General features: G+C 41.9%; 4 protein-coding genes, 1 long non-coding RNA gene and 1 other non-coding gene across 10 annotated transcripts; 5 read left to right on the forward strand and 1 right to left on the reverse strand.

Annotated features, from left to right (window-relative positions):
- Window positions 1-57: 57 nt before the first annotated feature.
- Window positions 58-4,801, forward strand: LOC116929943 (mucin-5AC). Its single transcript, XM_032937256.2, has 7 exons — window positions 58-434; window positions 549-1,462; window positions 1,534-2,041; window positions 2,127-2,357; window positions 2,429-2,572; window positions 2,627-2,776; window positions 2,854-4,801. Exons 1-7 carry the CDS (start codon window positions 308-310, stop codon window positions 4,308-4,310), a joined length of 3,531 nt encoding a protein of 1,176 aa, XP_032793147.2. The 5' UTR covers window positions 58-307; the 3' UTR covers window positions 4,311-4,801.
- Window positions 4,385-6,399, forward strand: LOC123475924 (mucin-3A-like). Its single transcript, XM_045179165.1, has 3 exons — window positions 4,385-4,408; window positions 4,440-5,262; window positions 5,312-6,399. Exons 1-3 carry the CDS (start codon window positions 4,385-4,387, stop codon window positions 6,397-6,399), a joined length of 1,935 nt encoding a protein of 644 aa, XP_045035100.1.
- A 248-nt stretch (window positions 6,400-6,647) lies between these two features.
- LOC123475999 (serine-rich adhesin for platelets-like) lies at window positions 6,648-10,075 on the forward strand. Of its 2 annotated transcripts, none has more exons than XM_045179306.1 (4): window positions 6,648-8,306; window positions 8,372-8,563; window positions 8,623-8,730; window positions 8,791-10,075. In XM_045179306.1, exons 1-4 carry the CDS (start codon window positions 6,653-6,655, stop codon window positions 9,906-9,908), a joined length of 3,072 nt encoding a protein of 1,023 aa, XP_045035241.1. In that variant the 5' UTR covers window positions 6,648-6,652; the 3' UTR covers window positions 9,909-10,075. The 2 variants fall into 2 exon arrangements, with proteins under 2 accessions (XP_045035241.1, XP_045035242.1); XM_045179307.1 differs by having other exon boundaries at window positions 8,629-8,730.
- Window positions 10,076-11,349: 1,274 nt separating this feature from the next.
- LOC116929956 lies at window positions 11,350-15,371 on the forward strand. Its single transcript, XR_006651466.1, has 8 exons — window positions 11,350-13,145; window positions 13,239-13,420; window positions 13,494-13,635; window positions 13,961-14,116; window positions 14,188-14,290; window positions 14,364-14,611; window positions 14,676-14,857; window positions 14,930-15,371. It is a non-coding gene; the product is annotated as an uncharacterized LOC116929956 (transcript).
- A 409-nt stretch (window positions 15,372-15,780) lies between these two features.
- Window positions 15,781-17,955, forward strand: LOC116929953 (PPE family protein PPE10). Its single transcript, XM_032937280.2, has 7 exons — window positions 15,781-15,926; window positions 15,994-16,123; window positions 16,206-16,358; window positions 16,426-16,558; window positions 16,663-17,152; window positions 17,215-17,633; window positions 17,694-17,955. Exons 1-7 carry the CDS (start codon window positions 15,906-15,908, stop codon window positions 17,833-17,835), a joined length of 1,488 nt encoding a protein of 495 aa, XP_032793171.2. The 5' UTR covers window positions 15,781-15,905; the 3' UTR covers window positions 17,836-17,955.
- On the reverse strand, window positions 16,180-18,709 carry LOC116929958. Of its 4 annotated transcripts, XR_004398160.2 has the most exons (6): window positions 18,564-18,709; window positions 18,189-18,485; window positions 17,926-18,120; window positions 17,663-17,866; window positions 16,657-17,596; window positions 16,180-16,579 (listed from the first exon to the last, which is right to left on the reverse strand). It is a non-coding gene; the product is annotated as an uncharacterized LOC116929958 (long non-coding RNA). The 4 variants fall into 4 exon arrangements; XR_006651570.1 differs by having other exon boundaries at window positions 17,940-18,485; XR_006651571.1 differs by having other exon boundaries at window positions 17,935-18,485.
- Window positions 18,710-19,081: the final 372 nt, after the last annotated feature.

Here is a 19,081-nt window from a genome sequence, read left to right on the forward strand (position 1 = left end):
TCCGGCGATTTGATGCCGTGCAGTCTTCGCCATTTAGCTCACAGTGAGCCAGACAGAGCCGCCGTTTTGCCTACTTGTGTTTCGCTAAGGTTCACATTCGCGCCAAAGTAATTCGTCGCTCGATGAGTGTGGCATGGATATTACTTCGTCTACACGATCTTCAATTGGTTAAAAGTCTCACGACCCCAGATGATCTGGTTTCTGTTTTTTATACCAACCCTCCTCATTTCCCCTCCAACTTTCTATATCAAAGACATTGAGCCTGATCTTGCCAGTTCATTTTCACAATTTCCCAGAGACGCTTGCGATGGTGTGCCTCCGCCGACTCGTCGGATTCACGTTCATTCTGTTTGTGTTTAAAGCCAATGGAGTTCAAACTGGTGCCGGTGGACCACTGTTGGCTTGTCATGTTCCACTGGAGGTTAAAATTTTCGGTAAGCATGGCTGTATTTACTTGATTACTTAAATTGATGGATTTTTTCAATATTAATAGCTGATAATTTTTTGAAAAGGTGCAATTAATTTTTATTTTATTTTGATCCACATAGCTGACTCATCCTATCAAGCTTTATCGGCTGATTTGAAACCCTGCACGCACATCATTTTGAGCAGTGTCAACGCGCTTTTTCTGCCCAGCACCAACGCCTCTTTAGCTTCCATCCTGGTTGGCGAGAAACGCAGCTTAGAACTACTGAAGCAACAGACCCCGGAAGCCGAATTCAGTTTCAGCCTTCGTTCTAGCAACACGTTGCCGGCATCATGGAACCTAAAAACGATTTTTAATCGGATATCATCCGTTGCCCTGTTGGTCGAATTTCTGCGAGTCAATAAGCTCAAGAGTTTTGACATCGCCTGGGATTTGATTCAATCTGCCCCAGACTATGGACCACAGTTGAAAAGCTTGAAAGCCACGCTAGGAAAAGAAGGATTCAATTTGACTACTACGATTGGTGTGGAAGTTGATCGTATTGACGCATTTCATGTGACTAAGATCGCCTCCATCGTTGATCGCATCTTTCTCGTGTCCTCTTACAATCGTCACTACAGTGGTAGTCAGTATCCTTTAACCGAAAAGAAGGTAGAACAGGCGTTCGATGCTCTCGAACTCAACGAAGGAGCTTTCTTGAAACTTTACTCTACACTAAATTTGAGCTGGAAAAAGATCGTCGTTGGATTATCCCTCAAAACACTTGTATGGAAATTAAACACAGGAACATTAACAGGCACTCAGTTTAGCCAGTATCAAGCTGTTCTGCAGCTCCAGAGCTACTATGAATCATGCAAAACAGTTAATAGCAGCTGGCGAATTCAAGAGCAAATGCCAAATCCATTTTATCAACTTGCCATAGCGCCAACTAATGACCAGTGGATGATCCATATCGATCCTTTGACTCTGGGCAGGCGTGTTGACCTATTGAAGCAATATGGTTTCGGCGGAGTGGCTGTCTACGATTACTATCAGGCAAGTTTATCTCAGCTGACATCTTTGGTGTTCATTTTTTTATTTATTGTTTGTTTGGTTATGGGATCTAGGATGATTTCGCCGGGATCTGCAACCCTAAGGGAAAGTTTTACCCTCTCATTGAACAGGCTGGCCGAAGCATTCGGAATGGCAATTTGACAGCGCTATTTCCAAACATTGACGCAAATAATGGATTCTGCATCCCATTTCTTGGACTGACGAATGAATGCAAAGGGGCCTTCAACTTTGGAACGCCAAAAATAAGTACCAAGTCGTTGGAATTCACTAGCACTTCTACGTCATCTACTGTTCCAGTTACAAGAACCACTTTTCCGGTTGTGAATAATTCAACGCCTACACGTGAATCGTCTCAGTACACGGCAGAAACTACGATGCCAAGTTCTTCAATAAGTGGGGCCACTATCGCTCTAGCTGCTTCCTGGGCTCAGGTGGCGGATGCTGAAAATCTGGTTCGAACTAGGAGGAGCTCAGTTTCATCAAGCGACTTGGGAACGGAGCCTTCATATTCCTTTCTGAGGTCTCCTGGCTTTGATTTGGTAAACCCCAATTTTTCGTCATGTGAGTATATGCTGTTATCCAAGTAGTCTGTTATTTTGAGTCTTCTTTTGTTTCATCAATAATTAATCATTCTTGTGTCGTATAGCAAATAGCGAGGTAGGATTACCTGCTTCCAAATCTTCGACTGCGACAAATGTTTCTCCAAATATTGTAACGGAATCTTCAGAGGAGAAAGTTGAGCTATCACGTGATGATCATACTCACTTGTCGGATGCTGTCGCAACTATGATCAGCCAAACGCTTGAATTGCCTGGGACAGCTGGTAACCAGGCAGTACTGGCGATACAAGAATCCACACTATCAGCCGTTGATATTGGTATGCAAGAGAATGAAGAGCAGTCCCCCCAACTATTAACTTTATATTCGTGCCTCTTCCTGTATTGACAGTTTCTTCCAAGTTATTACCATGGAAGCTTGAAATTCCGACTGCTGTTGAAAATGGGGTCGTCGTCCCGTCCTTTTCCACTTTGCTACCAGAGTTTGATACATTTACAGAAACTGAGCCTAGCAGCGTAACACCTTTGCAGAACTGTAAGTTCTTTAAATAAGATTTGGACCATATCAACTAATTGCTTTATCCGATAGCCATCGAGAACGATGCGCCCGTTGCATCACCGACTCCTTCTACATCTGAAATTGATCAGACGATGGATTCTACCATTGTTTCAATCGTCTCGTCACCTCAGGCGGTCATTACGTCATCTTTTCAAATAGAAGTGGAACCCTCGACCAACTGTAACTAGATTCTTTGTAATGTTCAGAGTAACAAGAGTCTTATCGGACTCTGTTCCATTTTCTTTTTCCTTATCTAGTTGATCTGCAGGTTGAGGCCACCACGGACGTCATAACGTACGCTTCGGATAGCACAGAGAGCACTTTACCTCCCGCAAAGGCTGAATTAGACTTACATCATAGTTCGACAACCAGGCCTCAAGCTGCAATAGATCAAGAGCCAACGGCTCCAAGTCAATATTCTGGGCCTGTAGATGATTTGATGGAGCAGGTGACACCTGAACTTTCGACTTTGTTAACTGATAACTATCATGAATCGTCAACTATGGTCCCAATGCACTCGGCTACATCTGATATGGCGGATGTTAATTATGAGGCGTCGGTGCTTCAAGAACGTGTTACTACGTCACTACAAGAAGTAACGGATGATGATGAAAGTACGTCTGCGTCCGAAATGCCAACAGAATATCCAAGTACTACCCTTTCATCAAAAGCCTTATTTTCCTCCACCGCTACGGACATATCTACGAAAGACACTTCAGTATCTGACGTGTTCTCTCCGATATCGATTCTACCATTTGACCTGGTAGATCCGTCTTCCACAGCCGCATCAACAGAGGAACAGGAAAGACATTCACTTGTTAGCTCTGCAAGTTTTGTGTCTAAGGAAGACGCACTGTCAACGTTGAGCATGGACTTTTCAACGCCGTATAACGCTATCGCCCTGGAAGTTGATGGCGAAATGGAATCGGAGAAGATTGTCTCATCGGAAAGCACATTTTCAGTACCGGAATGGACCACACCCGAAGAAACCTTTAGTGGTGAAACTCCTTTGCTACATTCTACTGTCTTTGATACTTTATCTTTCAAAGACCATCATCCAGAACCCACAGGAATCACAGGGACGGAAGATCCTGGTACTGCTTTTCATGACCAGTCAACTACCAAAGAAGTGACGTCAATTCTTGAAGAAGAGTCCGTGAAAAGCAGTCTTCCACCTCAAGTATTCTTCTCGAATGTTGAACCAATCTTTCCTATGAACCTGATGGATGATTCAACATCTTTAATCCCTGACGTAACAGAAACGCCAATCGATCTTTCCAGTTCTAGTCCCACAGATTCAATTACTCCCATCGAAGAAACATCGTTTTCCATTCATTTGGATGTTTCGACCACCCAGACGCCAATCCTTTTAGACACTAGCACTGTCGCTGTTGAATCAACAGATAATGATTCTGTGACTCCTGAACCGGATTCTTTATTTGGTAAATCCCAGTCTGAAGCGACATCGGTAACAGACTTGAACGAAACTCAATTTACCGAGCCATTCCAAGAAGCCTTCTCTGATGAATCTGCTGTGCCGTTTACTACCACATCGATCGATGTCGAAATGACAGACATATCCACTGGAGATGAATTTAATTTACCTGCAGTTTCACTTCAAACAACGTCTAACGAGAAGATGGGCACGATTGAATTTTCACCAACAACTTTGCAAACATCGACGGATAGTAGTTTTCCCAACTTCAGTTTTTGACGGGATTTCCTCGACGATTGAATCGATTTCACCTCTGGTGGATTTCGTCTTCCACAAATTTAAACCCAAATATCATGGAATCGTCTACTGACTACGCGGTATTATGATTCTATTCTGTCGAATCCAAAGATAGATACTGAAGAAATTCAATCGTCTAATGACCTCTCGACCCCTGATGCTTCCACCGTTGCGGATATTACCAGTACCGAAAACGATCCTACGTCCTCTGAGACGAGTCTCTCATTGGAACTCGCTGATTTAGAAGGTAGTTCATCAGTAGCTGACTGGAGTTCGCCTGAAGTTTTCACAGAGTCAGCCTTACTGTCTTCTGCATCCACCGACGTTGAAATGATGGACGTTCAGACAGTTAGTAGCAAGGAATTTGCTGCTCTTTCATCCGCAACGTCTTTGGCCGAAGAGCTTGTAATTAGCAAACTTTCTTCTATATCCATGGAAACATCGACCGAAGTTAATTTTTCTCCTTCAATATCTAACGAAGTGTCTCCGACATTTGAACCGATCCCTCATTCCAGCTTGGTAGATACTTCCTCCACGCTCCTTTACAATATCGTGGACCTTTCAACTACGAATTCGCCTAGTCAACCTGACATTATCACTGCAGAAACTAAAATAGTGGACGAGGAAAATGAATTCGTCTCTTCTACGACAAACAGTCTCTTGGAAGTTTCCCAGACAAACCTTCCAACCGACGAAGTCGTTTCTTCGCTTATTTCCTTCGCTGTGGATGAAAACGACAATGTCGATACTACTCGTTCCGTAGATATGTCAGAGCCAACAGAAAGTGTTCCAGTTTCTACAGAAGAAGGTGGCTCGTACACAGCTGTGAAAGAGCTTTATTCAAGCACGATCTACACATCCCTGGAACAAACGCCAATCTCCTTGGAAACAAATCCTCCAGAATTAACGACTGAATCGCTTACTAGTGTCATCAGTATCAGTTTCCGAAGATCCATCATTGTTGCATTCTACATCCATCATAGTAGAGCGTACGAGCAGTTCGGAAGGTTATAACAATGAAGTATTTACTCCTTCAGCCGGAGCGTCTTCTAACGAGGAGTTTACCGTCGACGAATTAACGCCAACTGACACGGGAACATCGACCGATGGCTCTTTTTTAATGGCTGACGAATTTTCTGGGACATCTGAACTGCCTCCTAACTTTGTAGATACTTATCCATTTTCCATCTCCGCTGAATTTTCAACGGATCATTTCAATTTTCTTTCTGGAAATTCAGTTTCGTCCGGCGAAGATGTGCAAACTGCAGAGGAGTTTCAAACTTCTTATTTGCCTATTTTGCATGAAGTAACCACTTCTGATACTACATTAATGGACAAGGAAGATGTCATTTTCCCATCTACGACCAGCCTCTACGTGGAAGATTTACAGTCAAACGTTCCAACTGAGGAAACACTTTCTTCAGTTTTTCCCTTCGACATGTCTGGCTTTTTCGAAGAAACGCTGGATCCCTTGGAAACAAACCCTTCCGTGTTATTGACTGACTCGCCTGCATCATTTCAGTCTCTTAGCACATTGAACGAGCTGTCTGGAGATTTCACTTCTTTTGATCCATCGTTGTCCACCACGAGTCCTCCCATCTCAGATGAGGTTAAACCGTTGGGGACAGATTTGACAACGTCAGATGAAGAATTAACACAAGTTTCGACCCCAACACACAATTTTGAAAACGAAGGTTTTGAAGACAACTCGTTCTTAACGCTGGATGAGGATGGAAGCGGAACCCCAGGCTTTCTAATTTCTACTGACCAACCACATGAAACAGTCGGTGTAACGATCAGCCCCATCAACTTGTTCCCTTCTTCGCTAGCACGTCTCGAGGACGCATTTACCAGCAGTTTTGCATCAACGCAAATTTCTGATACTTCACAGCCGTCAACCATCAGCGATATTTCATCAACTGATGTGACGTTCGATAGTACGTCTTTCCCTATTGCTGTTTCTTCTGAATCGATTGCTGACGCCATAACTTCACTACCCGCTACTCACCGGCCTACCCTTGAAGTAAGTACGTCTTCGGTGCTGCCCATGGATTATGACGTGATGGCTTAGCTCTACAACAGAATGGGAAAACATTTTTTCGGAAGGTTCTGGACATTTTCTTGGTTCCAGTAGCCCGTTGGTATATTCGTTTGTTGATACCGATCCACAGCTGCCGTATACCTTAGTAAATCTGGAGGTAACAAGCCTTCCGGAAGATGTTGAAGGATCTGCTATTTCAGCTGTAACTTCTTCAGACGAGCAGTTTATCATTAACAAATCTTCGCCAAGTATTCTGGAACTATCAATCGAAGGCTCTTCGTCAATGTTGGACGAATTTTATGGAACATCTGAGCTGCCCCAAAACCTTGCAGATACTTCCACATTTTTCATGCCGACCGAGCTGTCAACCAATCATCAAAATTTTGTTTCTGAATACTCTGTGACGCCCGGTGCAAATATGCAAACTCTTACCGAAGAGAAGCTGTCGTCTTCATTTTTACCTACTTCACCGGAAATTACTACTTTTGGCACTGAACTGGTAGACATGGAAAACAACCGTGTATCACCTACGACCAGCCTCTTCTTGGAGGATTTCCAGTCAAATGTAACATCCGGGGAAACTCTTTCTTCTCCCATTTCTTTTGATATGTTAGTCTCTTCTAGTGGTTCATTCGAACAAACCCTGACCCCTTTGCAAACGAGTCCTTTAGTAGTAATGACCGATTCACTTACAACTGCATCATTGCTGAATGTTGACACCTCAGACAACGAAGATTTCGTTTCTTTTGGCTCATCTACTTCAGATTCTTTAAGTGAATTTCAGCTACTGGGGGCAGATTTTACGACGCCTGATGTAGTAATTGATGTTTCGACCGCTGCACCAATTTCCGAAAACGAAGGCTCTGCCGAAAACTCGATCCTAACTGTAGAAGACGAAGGAAGTGGAACAGGAACTCCAGGCTTTTTAAATGATACTGCCCAACCGACTCAAACTACCATCCCTGAAATTGATTTGACGACGAATGGACCATTTTCTTCGCCAGCTGTCAGCATCTGGGAAACGTTTCACACGGATGGAACAGTCGCGTCTAGTGTTGAAAGTACGTCAGCAAGGGGAGTGTCAGACAATCTGATCGGGCAAGAACTTGCAAATGATTCATTTGCATCTATGGGTTTTTCTGAAACTACTAATCTCAGTCCGTTGATTAGTTCTTCTTCTGAAATGTCGATCGCCTCCACACCAACAACTGTCGACATTTTATCTACTGAGACTCCATCGAGTCAGATGCCTATTGATGTCACAACTTCTGCTGGATCACAGTCGACAGTAGAGTCAACAACGTCTCTGCCATCTCTTGTGCCGAATGTTCTACATCTTTCCAGTCAAAGTCCGATCTTCGATGTGGTGACTGTATCATTAAAGCCCCCATCAGCTTATAACATGATTGCTAGTTCGACAGGAGTATGGAACAACACTTCATCAGAGAGCCCACCTTTCGGTTCTAGTGGTCCATCGAAAGATTCACTCTCTTCGTCACCTACCTTTACAACGGAAATCAATACACCTAGCATTTCAACGTATCCCGTCAATTCGTTTCCCGTTTCCCAGGAATCGGTCACATTAGATGAATTTCCACCTTCTTCAACAACTTCTCGTTCAGCATCGCTGCCTTCCTTTTCTTCGTCTACTATGGCAGTGTCAACGACCTCCCCTGATACGGTGCCTTCGTCTTCAACGAACTCTGCAATCGTGACGTCTATCTCTCCAACTGCTTCAGACATTCCGACATCAACAACTGTTCCTCCTATCATAAACCTATGGAATTTATTAATCGCAAGGATAACCACAGCCAATGGAATCCCCTTTTTAACAAAAAATGTCACGTCGATCTCTTCGATTTCTGATGGCATCACTTCCGGTTCACATAACGAAGAGCTTAAAGGTTCCTCAACATCTTCAATGCCCAGCCCAACAGGTAGATATAAAATTTGAATTTTATTGCTTATGACGTAACTCCAAAACGAACTTTAAATTCCATAGAAAATTCTACGTTTGTAACCCGTCCGTTTTGGTTGGTAACTCGTCCCAGCGGCGATTCACCTCTTGTATTATCGACCGGCCAAACGTTTTCGAAAGAAAGCATGCCGACACCTGTTGCTATTTCTCGCACAACGACACCTACCGCCGAACCTTCCGTGCAGACGTCCACGATGGACTCTTCTACTCACTCCGGTATAGATTAAATCGCATTTAAACAATTCAAACAGCTTAATTATTGTTTGTTATTTCAGTTGCAGATCTTATTTTGACTCTTCCGGTTTGGTTACAAAGTAATATCACGAATCCGTCAAAGTTAACGACCACACGACTGTCCAGCCCAAAAACATCGTCCACAGAAGGTAGGGTTTCTATTATTATTATCTATCCGTACAAACCATCAAAGCTCAATGAATTGTCAGCACTTCACGACGTCACTTCTGAATCGACAACATCAACGACGCCTCTGCCAACAACTTCGTCTTCGCTGAATTTTTTAACGAATTTAATCGTCAACGGCCATCCATACATTAAGAATTGTACAGAACATGTAGTGCATTCGTCCTCTTCCATCTCTTCTGTAACCAACAACGTCACTAACAAAATCATCTTCCAAATGAACATGACAGCTGACATGGGAAATCAGCTGAATTCTTCGTTTCATCTCGAGAAGTGGTCAGAAGCGCTGAATCAGTTTCTCAGTTTCTCACATCTGAAAACTCAGCGGGAAGAAATCCAATCATCAGCCATTTGTGAAGCCGCTGGAGATTCAATACTTCTTAAATCTTTACTCTGTTCCAACCAATCACTTTCAACCAAAGGAGAGCGTTTCCCCAATCTTATGCAACTCATTAGACACTTAGCGCCTTCAATTATTGCTAACTTGACAACAGCTATGAATGTAACAGAAATTCAGAACTCTGTCAACGTAACTGAGTTCGAAATTAACCAAACTAGCACTGAATCGACCATCCCCATACCCACGGAAAGTACCACAATGTCAACTCTTCTGATGCAGCGCTTTACAGAATCTTTCCTTCTAAACTTGTCAACATCTGCCTTTAATAACGTACCTGTATCTCCTTTACCGACAGTGTTAAACATTAGTTTAGAATCTCTGATGGAAAATCTAACAGAACAGTTGAAAGATACTCAACTGACTGATGTCATATCAGCAGTCAACCGCCTCAGCCAAAACATCTCTGAAGGCTTCCTGGAAAGTCTTATTCAGAACAATAATTCGAACAGTGACGTGTTTTTCAGTCAACCCATTAAATTTGAAAGTGTAAAGGAAGATGTAATTACCACCCAAGAACACACGTCGACATCGTCAACAATGATTCCTACTACAGAAGTACACGATGTCCTGCAAAAAGATTTTTGGAAGATAAACAAGCGAAATCCCATCAAAAAGCTACAGCGTGTTGCAGATGCGGGTCGTGTCATCCCACCATCTTTTGGCCTGTCATGGCGGGGCACGATGAAACCCGTCTCGAGTATTTTCCGTTTTTTCGCCAAACCTGCAGTTGGTCGTCTGTAGGTTTGTTGGGGTTTTCAGCGCCAAGTACTAATATATTAATTAGACTCATGTGTACGTTTTTCGATTTATATTTTCCTTTCTTTTGTTTCCTTATTTTTCATCTTGCAAATCAGAATTTTTGTTTTGACTATTGTCTGATGCATTAAAATCAAAAGCGAAGAATTTTAGAGAGAAGTTGATTCTGTCATAACTATAACTTTAAAAGTGTCAAGTAAATTTGATTTTTCGTGTAAAATAACCGAAAATTAAGGTCCGCTTGGTTAACTGAATAGCTGTGAATTATCATAGCGCTTCTTTTTTCCTCTTTTCTGTTTTTGAATCTACAAGGAAATTTATTTTTATTTTTTTTTACAATTGACAGTCGACCCAAAAATTCAAGTCTAAAGGTAAGCAGAACTTGTCCCGTTGGCCTCTTTTGTACGACATTGTTAATCTGTCATGCGCAAGTTGCCATTGAAGTGCTTCCCTTTCGAATATTATTTTCGTAGCGCCTTTCCCTGTTTGCATCTGTTTGAATCAGCCCTTTGTCACTTTGTTTATGGTTTCTTTACAGTAATTAATTACTTGACTTGCAATGACACTCGTAAGAATTGTCTTTATTCCTACCAGGAATTGCGCTCATATTAGATGGATGAAGTGCATCATTCCTGTTATACGTCAGAGGAAAAAAGCAATCCAGCAGGAAGATAAAGAAACGAGGTCAACGGGACACGAACGGCGTATTCCCAAAATTGCATCGTAATATTCTACACGGCCGTAAAACTGTTGTTTTACTAAAATATTGGTTCAACACAGGTTTTAAGTGCTTAATGAATTGATTCATTCATCGTAAGTGCAAATCGAGAGTTTCCTCTGTTTTTATGTTTGTAAAGTAACGGCTCGTATATTTTTATCGTGATTTTACCCAACGTTATTCATTTTATTGATCCGATCGGATTTGTTGATTATTACTAACCGTTGAATGGCTAGAGGCGCACACTTGCTACCCGCGTACCGTTGGCAATTAAGAAGTGTTTACCATCGCAAGTCGGAGGACATAGCCATCGTTCGTTCTACAACCCGGTAAAAAAATATCAAACACATTGCTGGTGGATCGGCCAACCCCTTGGTTACGGTAGCTTCACGCTTGTCGTGAACGTGTTCGGGTACTTGACGACCTCCCGGAGACTGTCCGCCAACTATATAAGAAACCACGCATGCCCAGTCACCTTTATCAGTTCCATCTCGTATCTTCCAGCCAGCACTGCCATACGTTTACTGCAAGCATCTGACGGAGACAAACGTAAACAGCACGACTTTAATCCGACACCTTCAGCAGTTTTTCATTCAACTTTTTAAAAAAGGTAAGCTCAATTAGTCATCTCTTTAGTTGATAGTTTTATTCCTACCTTCTTCGCGTAGTACTTCATTGGAATTGTTTTTAAACGATGTGGTAACAGATCGTGGCTTCTATTTTTGAAGTGGAATTTATTATTTTAAGAAAATGTCCTGTAAATTTCGGTTGCATGTGTGGAATTGTTTTGGAACAACCGCACGCGTGCCCGTGTTTGCTTGTTTGTTGTTGTCCGTCAATTACCGTGTGCGCGCCTCAAACGAACATGGAACTCCTCCTCTTTCGATTGTCGAGTTGCGATAACAATGGTGATGTGTTATCTTTCTTACCGGTACCTACCACCTGTTGTTGTCAAACAGTCTTACATGCGTTCACGATAGTGTAGCGTCATCGTTTCAGGTTTCCTTTTGTTTTCAGTTTCCTTAACTGCAATTACGATACTATATTTATAGATATCCGGTAGGAAAATGCTACAAATTGAGCTTCGAATAATTCCGCTGATTACCCAATTCTTTGTCGTCTGCAATTAGCTCTCCTATTCTTTTTTTCCTGCTTGTCATATCACCACGTGAGCATCTCGTTACGTAAATAGCCATGATTGATGGGGATAGAAAGAACAGCTGGGGTTTTATTTTTATTGAAGTTTTCTGCATTACTCGGCTTTCCTTATTCTTCTTGTAATAGCGACGAGCGGAAAGACAATTTCTAGATGGATAACATTCTTCCGTGTCACAGTATAATAAAGTCCCCGGTTGAATTGCATTTGCAATTAGTTTGCCAACTCATGACTGTCTTTTTCCCCCTTCCAATTCTTATTTTAGTTAAAAGCATGTAATATAAGGACAACCACGTCGTGTAACGGCTACGTTACTCTATTACAGTAGTGCACGACTGACAGAAAGGGGAGCCATTAACGACAGCTGCGGTTATTTTAATTATTGATACGATGTCTTCCTTCCTGTAAGCCGGAACAAAAAAAAAAAAAAGATTGTTGAAGCAACGGTATTTGTCTTTGTCTTTGCGGGTCATTTACCCGACCAGGACATGTATTGCACTAGTGAGTGCACGCACATGTCGTGGGATAGGACGGACATAAAAAGCCGGGCTTGTTCTGAAACCAGCATCAGTCGACAAGTTGCTTTCATACAGTGAATACAGTAGTCGTTTCGATATCCTATATAACTAAAGGAAATTCCTTTTTTTAAACTACTCAGAATTTGTAATGGCCATCTACGAAAAAACTGCGATAGTTTTGTTGTTGACAGTGTCGATGATCGTGGCCAACCAGCCAGAGTTCATTCAGACCCCTCAACCTTATCGATCACTTGATCGTCAAGACAAGTTCAATGGTAACTACAATGAAGCTATGGACAATTTCAGTTCCGGCAATGCCAAGCGGCTCCGCGGATCGGCTCCGTCCGACCCGGAGGGTCCAACTAGCGAGACTCACTCCAGTTATCGTAGCCAGAGTAGCCAAGCTCGTCAGTATCCATCACCGTCTAGCCGACAATACGAAGTTCCCGCAGTAGATTACGATATCAATCGCAATGGTGATCCGGCCTATTATAACGAACCGAGTACTTTTGTTCAAACTCCCGCTAGTAAGTAAAGAATTATATTTTTTTAATGCAACCAGTCCGAAATGGAATAACTAACGTCGAGGGCAAATAGATCGCAAGACTTTTGCAGCCGGCAAATCCAGTAATTTAGCTTTGGTGGTATCTCCGTTGGCCGGCATTGCTTTCGTTGCTGCTGCGGCTGCAGTTGCCATCAGTCCGGTCTACTTGACATTATCCTCGTCACTCTTGTCTGGTCGCAAGAAACGCGATCTTGCTTCCATGATGGATGCAACTATGGCTGACAAGATCACTCCCGAAATGATGCAAAAAATTCAAGAGCTCCAGGTATCCTAGTTTGCTCCTTTTGGCATTTCACGCAAGTCACGTATTCCCGCAACTCATTCCTTATGCGCATTTTTTTGGCGTACGTGCGAATAGACGCTGGAGAAATTTTTGGCTTCGATTCCGAAAGAGACTGATTACCAACAGCAAATTATGTCAATGTATCTCTCTTGCTCCGGCTACACGCGTGAAGGCAACGTTTGCCTTGATCGTATTTTCTGCGAGTATGGCAACGCCCATTCAAACATATCGGATGAAGAACGCGACGTCTTATCCATGTAGATATTCCAAAGCACAAATGGAAATTTAAATTTTTAACTAACACATTTTTTTATTTTGTTCATCGACCAGCGTGCTATACAACATTATGTCCAACTCGTTTATCCCGATCGAGTACAAGCAACGACTGAGATCGGCCGCACGCATTGGTCGTGATTTCCAGCAGTGCAACAGATACGACTGTCCCGCTCTGAGCGATGCTACTTCTAGTTACTAAAAACATCGGACATATTTTTTATTTCTCGTTTTTACTCTTAATCTCGGCGAAAAGGACAACGGCAACACATTTGGGAAATCACGCAATTTGCAATAACGCATCACGATATTAACTAATAATTTAAATTAAGCTCTTCATCATGAAAATTAAACAATTTATCTGAACTGCTATTCGTTTACGACTTTGTTCTTTAGGTTTAAAATACACTCGTTATTCGTTAGCTAAGTGTTTCAATTTCAGTCTTAATTTACTTTTAAGCCTTCACCAGTTTCTAAATCAATAACTAAAGTTTAATTTTTCACTTTTCTATACAGGATTTTGAGCTACCATGATTTCTTCTCAACCGATCGTCTTGATGATTGTAGTGGCCCTAGTGGCCGTGAACGCCGAGAGCTTCTTTTCACGACGCCGAAACGCCCAGCAACCGTTCCAGCGTTTCAATACAAACTCGAATTTCCGACAGCGACTCGGCACTCAAGTAAGTTGACTTTAGAACAATACCGTTATAAACTATTGTTCTATACATGGGTTCTGTTTATGTAAAATAAGGGTGCCAACAACTACCCTTTGGCAAGCCCTCTGCAGCAACCTCAAAGCACCGGTAACAGCCGTGACCTGGCTACGACAAACTACGCGGGAGCTGCAGCTTACGGTATTTTAGCACTTGTGTAAATTAAAACGATTGAATATGACAAAGAATGTGCGGTTATAAAAACAAAAAAAAGATGGCCACACAAGCAATTATGGAACTGGTTACGATAACCGTGAAGGCAGTATCAATCCGCTATCGGCCCTTGTGGCACCTCTGGCTGCCTTGGCGCTGTTGGGTGCCGCTGGAGCCGTTGCTAGCAATCCAGTGCTGATGACCCTAGCCGTTTTGTCAAGTGGCCGTAAGCGTCGAGCTGTCAGTTTGGAGAAAATAGGAAGAGATGACCTCACTGCTGAACTACAATCCAAATTGCATGAAATGGAGGTATTTACACAATTCACTGTGACACGTAATTCAGCAAGCTAAAGTTTTTTTCTTTCTTATTTAGACTTTGGAAAAGTACATTGTCCAGGTACCTGAACAGGAGAAACAACAAAAGAAACTCATGGCTACCTATCTTTCTTGCTCTGGTTTCACTGAATCCAGCAATTCGTGTTTGGATCGAGTCGTTTGTGACTATTCGATTCGGCCCGGCAAAATGACCGATCTCGAGAAGGACGTCATTTCTATGTAAGTGTTCTTTTCCTTTTAGATAGAATTATTTCATTTTAATGCTCATTCTGTTTTTGTTTTTTTAAATAGTATTTTGTACAACATCATGTCCAACGGCTACGTTTCTCAAGAATACAAAGAGCGTCTACGAACAGCCGCCCAGTACGGTCGCTCTCGCGGACAGTGTAGTGCCTTCATATGCGATCAACTCAATTAGAAAAAATAATTAGTAGCTTATTATCCCGTTACTATTTAATAACGAAAAAAGAAAATTTTTATAGCAAATTTTTTATGCACAATTCAACCTATTTAGATTGCAGTGATGTACATGCGTGTATTTGTGACTCGCATTAGTTACCTCACTGAAATGCAATACTCCAAGTGTACATATACTTTGAACTCGGTAGAACACACAAACGAAACCAGTTTTTCGTTTAGATTTAGAAACCTTCTTGCTAATTCCATTGTTACTGCAAAAGTTCCACGCTTTGTTATTGGACAACATTAATACACGTATCTAGTTGCATCCGAATCCTTCATTTTCACCTACATTTCTGTTAGTTCCCACGGTTTATCTTACAATATTCCTCAAAGTGTCGCACCAAATGCAAAACACTGAAACGAGTAGTAACTGTAGCTCATCAGCTTCCGTATCGCACTCTAACTTGCTTCGGTGAACATCTTTGAGAAGAGCACTCGGCAATTTACAGCTTCAATTATCGAAGAGAAAGAACGCCGTTCCGTTTTCTTTCCGCTCATTGTTGTTAACCATCGGATCGCACGTTCTAGATTCTCAATCAAGGAGGCAGCCGTTAATAACAATTGAATTTGAAACCCTACCGTAGCTTTTCTCGGCTGCTTCTTTCAGTTTGCGTGACACAGCATTCGCCCTGACCGCTACAAGCGCTGGACCGAATCCAGTTCTTCTTATAGTCTAATTCTTTTTCGTATTCAGTGTTTGGTGTATTTGATCCATTGACTAATCTGCGGCTAGAATGTTAAAAGCGTATAAATACTTGACTGCAATGTCATGTTGCGTTCAGATTGACATACTCTCCAGCACAAAATGGTTATCGAAAACCTGCAAGTAAGTTTTTTAGATTACGGAATACTGTTTCGTTCGCAAGACATCGTAACAATCCTCATCTTTGTAGGGACGTCGACGACGTCAATTTTTGGTGCTTTGGACTCTTTTCTGTTTGGCTCTACAATGTGAAAATATCGACGCTCTCGGATTATCGAGAAATCCATTGTTCAACGGCATGTTGAATCGGAGAAACGCAAGTAATATTACATTTACGAGTCGAATGTTTCCAATTCACAACTCTTGTGAGAAAAGAGAGATTCAACTTTTTAAATTGTTCAGTTCCATCTGCGAGCATCGGCAACCTGCATCACAACCAACAGCTTTTTAAACATCAGCAAAATTACCACCAGTTGTTACATCAGCAACAAGAGCCACTAGTTCCAGCTGCTTCATCCCCACCAGTTGTAGCAGCAAATAACTTAGCCAATCACGGTAAATCACGTCACAGTATCAAAACGAAGCTTTTTACATTTATCAAATTGATGTGTTTCACTTGCAGTTGATCCTTATATAAGTGGGTCTAATTCTTTGGACAAGGCAGTTCCCGAAAATCCCGAATTAGATCAAATTGCAGCTGACGTTCAGGCTGAACAGAAGTCGAACAACTTGGCCGCTTCAGCATCCAGCACAAGGTTTGGATCTGTTACATATGGCTATCATTGGATACAGATTGGAACGAGATTGAATTAAGTAACTATGAGTTGTGTCTGTTTGGAAAAAAAAAAATAACCTGCAGCTATACTTCCGCCGCCAGTGGAGGCTACGGGGCAGGCACTGGTGGTTCGCTTGGAAGCTATGGATCGGGTGGCTCGGTCGGAAGCTATGGAGGTGGATCAGCTAGTTCCGGTGGAGGATATGGAGGAGGATCTGGCGGCGCAGGCGCAGGATACGGAAGCTCATCTGTCGGAGCAATCGGAAGTTATGATTCAACAGGATCTATTGGAAACTATGGATCAGGCGGAAGCTATGGAGGAAGTTCTGGTGGAGTTGGTTCAAGTTATGGCGGACTCACAGGTGGTAGTTACGGAGGATCTACAGGAGCAAGTAGTTACGGAGCAGGATCTACTGGATTAAGCAGTTACGGAGCAGGATCTACTGGAGCAGGTAGTTACGGTTCAGGTGGAAACAGTTTTAATTTTGGTGGTAGCTCAGGCGGTAGCTACGGCCTGAACAGCGGATCTTCATCATTTGGCGTACCATACGGCGGCGGATCTCCATCTTACTCCGTAATAGTCCTAAAACTTGGATTTCGTATAAACATTTCGATAAACATCTTATTTCTGTCTAGGTCTCCTATCCAGCACAACAAGGAGCCACAAAAGCAGACACTATTCATCTTCTAAGTTCGCTTGCACCTTCCCTTCTGCTCAGTTCATTGTTGATACCCCTAGCTCTGGCTTTATTGACCAATACTACCAACTCGCTAATTGGAAGAAAGAAACGTGACCTGTATAATGATTATGATGATGACTTGCAATTTTCGTTGAGCGGAGACATTTTAGACGCTGACATTACGTTATTGGACGCCCATTTTTTCCCAACAATGGACGCCATGCTAGAATCTTACTCACCTGACGATGGCGAGAGACTAGCCGAATTCGTGCGCCACCGGGGCTTGCTTGACACTCATAATCCTTGTCTAGAGAAGTTGGCGTGTCTGGCTGCGACCACTAATAGCAAGTTTAAACGATATGACAATCTGAAAAGGTATTTTTAATTTTCGTAAAAATACGTACTTGTATGATAGTCTTGCTTTCTCTTTGATAGAGCTATACGACTGATGGAGAAAACTGTTGATCCACATATAAAGAAACGTTTACAAGATGGATCTTCAGTGGGTACAACCAAAGAACGAAACTGCTTGACCAAATTCATTTGCAAAAGCATGAAATCGGATGTTCAGTCCTAAGACGACAGCGTATAAATCGCCCGAATTCTCCCTGCAAATATTTATTAAGAGTGAAATTTTAATTAAATTCATTAACCTATTACTATTTACTTCAAATACAAAACTTGTTCTTTGACTTAATATGTCTCTGTGGTCTCTGTGATGTAAACATCCGCAACCGGCGATCCGGGGAATAATCGCAGTATAGCAAAAAAGATGCTGTTTAGCCCTTCCTTAGGTAGTTGACAGTAAAATCTTTTGCAAAGAGTTGTATGGATGGTTTTGTGTCTTTGCAATGGGATGGTCCTAATAAATGTAAAGATTAACTGATTAAGTGGGAAATCCAGAGAGACAAAATTTAATATTTGATTTACCAGTGTCTAGTAATGAAACCCGTTATAAACCACTTTCCATCTTGGGTGAGTTCCATTCGTTGTAAACAGGCTTCGAAGTGCTTCGATACCCTTGGTTAAACATACGTCTTTGGTGGCGTCATAAAACTGTTTTTGTGGTCTTATTTCCATTTAGAGGAATTTTTTCGTCCAATGAACGGATCAACCCATGATCTTTTGTCCTGCAACAATTTTTGCATATTAAACAGTAAAGCAGAAAGATGACACCTTTTGATGACTTCATGTTCCTCATTAACTCAATTCTTCTTGGAGAAGAACCTGTAAGTAAATAGAAAAATAAAAAGTAGATGAAACAATGCTAAATTCAGTTTTTTTAGACCATAGAAGATTTTATACTCTTGGTTGGCACATTTGTGGCATTCGTGGCATTTGTACTATGGTGCTGCTTCCCAGTTGCCCCAAAAGAACTTGGATCACCTCCAGGTTTATATGAAAATCGATACACCCAATATCGGAGAGCAGATGGGACTGATACTGATTAAAAAAATAACTTTGAATCAGGTCTGAACCTATTGTATCTCTTCATGGTCCCTTCACTCAAAATAGCTGTATTGTTCCAAAATTGGTTTGTTTCTCAACCAGTCTAATGCTGTAAAAATAATTTCTTCATTAATGTTCTTGTGCCTTTTTGTCCCATCTGTTTGCGTGTTTATTAAGCTGGTAACAGTATCAGCTTGAAGCTTTCTTTTAGCGCCTGATCTGCCACACTGGTATACATTAATTCTGAATATCCATGCATTTACATGTCTTAAAGGATCTCAAATTTTAAAGGATCTCGTCAGTCATATTTTCTTCACAATTACTAGTCACTTATAATTGTCTTTAGCCGTGTTCTTGCCTCGATGTTTAATGTA

This window comes from Daphnia magna, linkage group LG9 (genome assembly GCF_020631705.1).
Source record: "Daphnia magna isolate NIES linkage group LG9, ASM2063170v1.1, whole genome shotgun sequence".
NCBI lineage: Eukaryota > Metazoa > Arthropoda > Branchiopoda > Diplostraca > Daphniidae > Daphnia > Daphnia magna.

Bases quoted from the DNA above. Each gene is read 5' to 3' on its own strand.
- LOC123475999 (XM_045179306.1), top strand. From the start codon at position 6,653: ATGTTGGACGAATTTTATGGAACATCTGAGCTGCCCCAAAACCTTGCA. The intron at 8,564-8,622 runs GTATAGATTAAA...TTGTTATTTCAG, and splicing joins GGACTCTTCTACTCACTCCG to TTGCAGATCTTATTTTGACT. The intron at 8,731-8,790 runs GTAGGGTTTCTA...ATGAATTGTCAG, and splicing joins AAAAACATCGTCCACAGAAG to CACTTCACGACGTCACTTCT.
- LOC123475924 (XM_045179165.1), top strand. From the start codon at position 4,385: ATGGAATCGTCTACTGACTACGCG. The intron at 4,409-4,439 runs GTATTATGATTC...TCGAATCCAAAG, and splicing joins AATCGTCTACTGACTACGCG to ATAGATACTGAAGAAATTCA. The intron at 5,263-5,311 runs GTATCAGTTTCC...CATCCATCATAG, and splicing joins ATCGCTTACTAGTGTCATCA to TAGAGCGTACGAGCAGTTCG.
- LOC116929953 (XM_032937280.2), top strand. From the start codon at position 15,906: ATGGTTATCGAAAACCTGCAA. The intron at 16,359-16,425 runs GTAAATCACGTC...TTTCACTTGCAG, and splicing joins AAATAACTTAGCCAATCACG to TTGATCCTTATATAAGTGGG. The intron at 17,153-17,214 runs GTAATAGTCCTA...ATTTCTGTCTAG, and splicing joins GCGGATCTCCATCTTACTCC to GTCTCCTATCCAGCACAACA.
- LOC116929943 (XM_032937256.2), top strand. From the start codon at position 308: ATGGTGTGCCTCCGCCGACTCGTCGGATTCACGTTCATTCTGTTTGTG. The intron at 2,358-2,428 runs GTATGCAAGAGA...CTGTATTGACAG, and splicing joins ACTATCAGCCGTTGATATTG to TTTCTTCCAAGTTATTACCA. The intron at 2,573-2,626 runs GTAAGTTCTTTA...TTTATCCGATAG, and splicing joins CGTAACACCTTTGCAGAACT to CCATCGAGAACGATGCGCCC.